The sequence below is a fragment of the Spinacia oleracea genome, chromosome 2 (assembly GCF_020520425.1).
Source record: "Spinacia oleracea cultivar Varoflay chromosome 2, BTI_SOV_V1, whole genome shotgun sequence".
Lineage (NCBI taxonomy): Eukaryota > Viridiplantae > Streptophyta > Magnoliopsida > Caryophyllales > Amaranthaceae > Spinacia > Spinacia oleracea.
The window spans coordinates 46,029,704-46,035,805 of record NC_079488.1 but is presented as its reverse complement, the minus strand read 5'-3'; the positions used below and the strand labels follow the sequence as shown (position 1 = coordinate 46,035,805).

General features: G+C 33.4%; 1 protein-coding gene across 1 annotated transcript; it reads right to left on the bottom strand.

Annotated features, from left to right (window-relative positions):
• Positions 1-1,366: 1,366 nt before the first annotated feature.
• On the bottom strand, positions 1,367-2,473 carry LOC130467392 (uncharacterized). Its single transcript, XM_056835893.1, has one exon. It carries the CDS (start codon positions 2,471-2,473, stop codon positions 1,367-1,369), a length of 1,107 nt encoding a protein of 368 aa, XP_056691871.1.
• Positions 2,474-6,102: the final 3,629 nt, after the last annotated feature.

Genomic DNA, 6,102 nt, shown 5'->3' with positions numbered 1-6,102 from the left:
CACAATGTCCTGCAGCACAGATTTGGGAAGAACATAAATCTGAGCCCAATACATATGCAGACTAAGCAAAACAGAATTGATTAGTTGCATTCTGGCAGTGTAAGATAAGTTCCTTGAGCTCCAGATCTTAATCCTAGTGATCATTTTATCCACTAGATGTCCACATTGAGCTACAGTAATCTTTTTAGAACAAATGGGAACACCCAGATACTTGAAAGGCAAAGAACTTCTGGAGAAACCAGAAACATCAACTATTCTTTGAACTTCAATCTCTGGCATGCCATGACAGTACACAGAAGACTTCTGCTGATTAGCCTTTAAACCAGCTGAATTTGAAAAAAGTTTGAAAGCTTGTAACAAGAGGAGAATAGATTGATATTCACCCTTACTGCACAGGATCAAGTCATCAGCAAAACAAAGGTGAGTGAGCTTGATATCTTTACATCTTGGATGAAACTGGAAATGAGAAGATTCACACATTCTGCTCAATATCCTAGACAGATATTCCATACATATGACAAACAACAATGGAGATATGGGATCCCCCTGCCTCAACCCTCTTTTGGATTTAAAAAATCCATGCATACTTCCATTCAACATCAAAGAGAACATGGGAGTAGTAACACACTGCATTACCATTTTCACAAAAGAGCATGGAAACTCCAGATAAGTGAGCATTTCATACAAGAACTGCCAATCAACTGTGTCATAAGCCTTCTGAAGATCAATCTTCATGAGACAGCTAGGTTTGACTGCCTTCCTGCCATAGTGCTTGACTAAGTCTTGAACAACCATAATGTTATGGATAATAAACCTACCATGAACAAAACCACCTTGGTTTTCTAAGATCAGATCAGGTAATACTTGTCTTAATCTCCCACAAAGGACCTTTGTTATGCACTTATAAATGGTGTTACAACATGAAATTGGTCTGAATTCACTCACATCTTTTGGACATTTAGTCTTGGGGATGAGAGTGATGACAGTATGATTCACCTCCTTCAAGAGCTTCCCATTCTGTAACATATCCAGAATAGCTTCTATAACCTCATCTCCAACAATATGCCAAGCATCTTTGTAGAAATAAGACCCAAAACCATCTGGACCTGGAGCTTTGACTCCTGGAATAGAGAATAAAGCAGATTTAACCTCATCAGCAGTGTAAGGGGCATTGAGAATACTTTTGTGATGATCCTGACACACAGGACCCTGCTGAACTATTTGTTTAATAACAGGAGTTCTGTGGTCATGAGTGGTGCCTAATAACATTCTGTAATAAGCTAAGAAGGCTTCAGAAACCTCATCAGCTGTGTCTTTCCAATGTCCAGTCATATCACAGATACTGTAAACTTGATTTTGAACTCTTCTAGCTTTGATGAAATAGAGCAGTATTTTCATCTCCATCTTTAAGCCAATTAACTTTAGCTTTTTGACTTAAGAATGCCAAGTATGCCTTATGTTTTTCTTTATAATCTTGTATAGCTTTCAGCTCAGCATCAGCTACACTTGCATCAGTAGGATTGATATGTAATGAACTTTGAGCATTCACCATTTCCTGATAGGCCTTTATATCTGCAGCTTGAACATCAGTAAAGCCAACTTTGTTCAATTCTCTCAAGGCTTGCTTAACTTTCTTAAGTTTGCAAACCAATCTGAACATTTTACTTCCATCTATGTGACTACTCCAAGCCTTCTTGACAGTTTCAGAAAACACAAGAGAACTCTTCCACATTGTAAAGTACTTGAATGGCTTCCTTCCTCCATCACTCCTAGGGTACACTGTCAAAAGACCAGGTGAGTGATCAAAATGACCTTCTGGCATGAAGCAAACTTCAGCAGCTGGAAAGATTCCTTGCCATGCTTGATTGGCCATGAATCTGTCTATTTTTGAGAAAACCCTATTAGTGCCTTGCTGCTTGTTATTCCATGTGAAGAAATTCCCCACACTTTTGATATCCTCCATTCCACAGTTGTGAAAGAAATTACTTATATCAACAATATCACTCTGTCTGACAGGGGCCCCAATTCTTTCATCAACTGCCATCACACTATTAAAATCACCACACAGAATCCATGGATCCTGAGTGTTAAGTAATCCTAAATCCCTCCACAACTCCTGTCTCAAATTAGGATTATTAAAAGCATAAACAAAAGTGCAATAAAAGCTATGCATGCCACTGACTGGAGTAACATGGCAATGCACAAATTGACTAGAAGCAGCCACTATATTCACATTAAAACATCCAGGCTTCCATGCAATCACAATTCTTCCTCCATCATGAAAGCTAGAGTTGCTAGAAAAACACCAATTTGCAAAAACTCTTTGATAAAGCCTCCAAAGATTTGAGAGCTTTACCTTATGTTCTAGGAGCCCAACTAAACCCACAGCATACTTCTGAATGAAATGCTTGACCTCATCCTGTTTCTGTGTGGAGTTCAGACCCCTAACATTCCAAGCTAACACTCTATCCATAAGATTCAGAAGAGTCCCCTCTTCCAGTTGGATCACCCCCTTGTACAACCCCTTGCACTTGCTCTCCCATCAGGATATCATTCTCAATCACATCCAATACTTGAAAAGCATTAGAAGTTCTAACTGGTTGTTCTGACTCAACTCTCACCCTTATGGGCCTTAATGATCTTTGGAAACCTTCCTGATCCACAATAGGACTAGTCACTTGAGCTGTTTGAGTAGGAATTGTAGGTTACTTCCTAACCCAAACTCTTTTCCTACCTTGCCTACAATCACCTTGCAAATGCCCCATCATCTTGCACTTAGTACACTGTGTTGGCTTCCATTCATAGAAAACAGGAGCTCTTACCATTATTCCATTCTCATCTCTAAATGAAACATGTTCATGCAACTCTTGAGTCAGTGGAACATCAATCATTACCCTAGCAAACTGCAGCTTATCTCTATATGTTGTAGCTTGATCTCTTTTGATTGGCTTCCCTATTTGTGCTACAATCTTAAACAGAGCCCTCTCCCCCCAATATTTAAAGTGTAGCTTCAATTGTACCCATATTGGGACAGACTGAAGTTCTGGCTTGTCCATGTCCATATCAGGGTTCCAGGGTTTCAGAATCAAGGGCTTGTTATCAAAGAAGTAATGACCTGTCAACACCTTATCCCTTGAATCCATAGTAAGGAATCTCACTAGAAACACCCCTTTTCTCACCATCACTACCTTATCAACATTCAACTGTTTCCAGATTCTCCTAATGAAACTCTCCATAACATTGATAGGAAGATTAGCTCCCACAATGTAACAAACTACTGCTGAATTCCAGAAATCGATCTCCTCTTGAATGTCATCAACCTCAATTTCAATAGGGTGATTATCATGAACATCATTTCCAGCAGCATTATCAAAATCAATATATTCAGTATTCATATTATCATTCACAGTATTCGAATCAACATTATGATTATTCGCAACCTCATCAAATTGTTGTAGAATAGGGATTGAAATCGCACCAACCTCCATATTCGATCGAGTATTACCTCGCTTCAACTGGTTTGCTGAGCCATGAATCACTTCCAAGAACTCATTGAATGAGTGACGCAATTCTGAACGAGCTTGAAGATGCTTCAACCCAGATTTTGGCGTAAAAATTTCATTTTCAACTCCAAAATCAAGAGCTTCAACCCCCAATACCTCCTCAATACTGCGCGTTTTCAATGCCTGGGAATCCGATGATGGACCTCGAGGTTTTCCTTTGCCATTTCCATGCTTGTTGCTGTGAGATTTCGAGCCAGATTTTCCTGCCATGGCTGCGGTGCACGTTAGGCTAACATACACCGAGAGAAAACTTGGGGAGAAAGTCTCTCAGTATTTGTTGTGTTTCATTCCCCTTCCCTACCGTTGCACCACCAATGACCCACTCAATTCAAGTAAAAAGAAATTGAATATCAAATTCAGATGGACCATAGAGTCAAAAGAGGGTGAGAGCATTTACTTAATTCAAAAACATCAAAAACCACGATTACTCAAAAACCTATAATAAATTAGTAATTCACTCCAACTAATTTGACGTGTTCACCAGCAATTTCACTCCAATCCCTTCGTCCCTTAATACTCGATCTGTTTTGATCGGACACGCTTGTCAATACACAACTTTGATCACCAATTTCTTTAATTACATATTATAAAAACTTATAAAAATATTAATATTTTGAAAATATATATTAAGATGAAGCCAACAATATACTATATACTAACATTTGTTTTCATATACTGAAATAAAATAGGGTCAAATTAAAGTGAATTATAAAAAGTCAAACCGGGTCGAATGTTAAGGGACAGAGGGAGTACTAATGGTTAATTTGCGAATTTCATACACTCTTTGCTTAGAACATTCCAGGTTGTCGCCGAAGTTTTTCCATGCTCCGAGGTGAGGTTATGGTGGTGTGGAATCGGTAGCTATGAGGTGTGATGGTGGTCTGGAGTTTATTCATGTAGTAAAGAAGACGATTGGATTAGTTTTTTGAAAAGAAAAAAAATTAAAATTTTAATTATTTACGGGTGTTTTTTGTTCTACTTTTTGCAAAATAACGTTACGAAAGGTTGTTTAACAATAATAGAAGCTATTTTAGAAAGTGGAAAAAATAAATCCCAGCAAATAGAAATCCTAAAACATAAGTCATAACTAAAAATTAAATAATACTACCTCCGTTTCATAAAATTATTTACAGTTACTATTTTCACGGACTCCAATGCAATATTTAACTACTAATATATTCAATTTCGTATGTGAGAAAATTATAAAAAGTCGATATTCTCACAATGAATAACGAGACCAATCTAACAAGATCTTACATGTAATATTTTGATGTATATAATAGTGAGAATTTACGGTCAAAGTTTTCATACTTTGGACACATTTTCCAAAGCGTAAAGAAATTTCTGAAACGAAGGTAGTATACAATTGACTAATAGCAACATGCCACGTGGACATATGACCAGCTATAGCGGGTGTTTTACCTGTTGGGTGCAATAAAAGAGGATGGGGAATAAAGGTTGGATTATTAGATAATAATCGATATGTTGGATTATTAAAAGTAAATGCCCCAAAGGTTCGATTATTAAAATTAATTTTTCCTAAATAATAAATAATAAATAATATAGTAAATAGTAAATAGTAAAGTAAATAGTAAATAGTAAATAATAAATAATAAATAATAAATAATAAATAATAAATAATAAATAATAAATAATAAATAATAAATAATAAATAATAAATAATAAATAATAAATAATAAATAATAAATAATAAATAATAAATAATAAATAATAAATAATAAATAATAAATAATAAATAATAAATAATAAATAATAAATAATAAATAATAAATAATAAATAATAAATAATAAATAATAAATAATAAATAATAAATAATAAATAATAAATAATAAATAATAAATAATAAATAATAAATAATAATAATAAATAATAAATAATAAATAAATAAAATAATAAATATTAAAATATATTAAAATATTAAAATAATAAAATAATAAAATAATAAATAATAAATAATAGTGTAATAAACAATAATAATAATAATAATAATAATAATAATACAACAATAGAAATAATAATAAAAATAATAATAATAATAATAATAATAATAATAATAATAATAATAATAATAATAGTAAATAAATATCAACATTACAATATAATTACTAGTAATATTTAAAATTATCATAATAAAATAAGATGAACACATTGTCGTTCCTTTGAAATGAACTGAATGGGGCTGAATTAAACTGAACTGCAATGAAGTCCAAAAGAACAGGGTTTATCACCTAAAGACCTTTTTTCTTTTACCAGATTGCACGATTGAAGTAACCTCGAACACGAATTCTTATTTACATGGGGTGTACGATAAATATTGTACACCAAAGTTACCCTTATATATTTAAAAATGCTTAAAGTTATCCTTATATAGTTAAAAGTTACTCCATCTATTTTCTAGTGATAAAATTTTTCATTTTAATAAAAGTGATTCTTCAAAATCACTAATAATGTATAAAATTAATTATTTAACACTTTAAGATGTTTATCTATTAAAAATTATATTGGTGTAATGGAAGC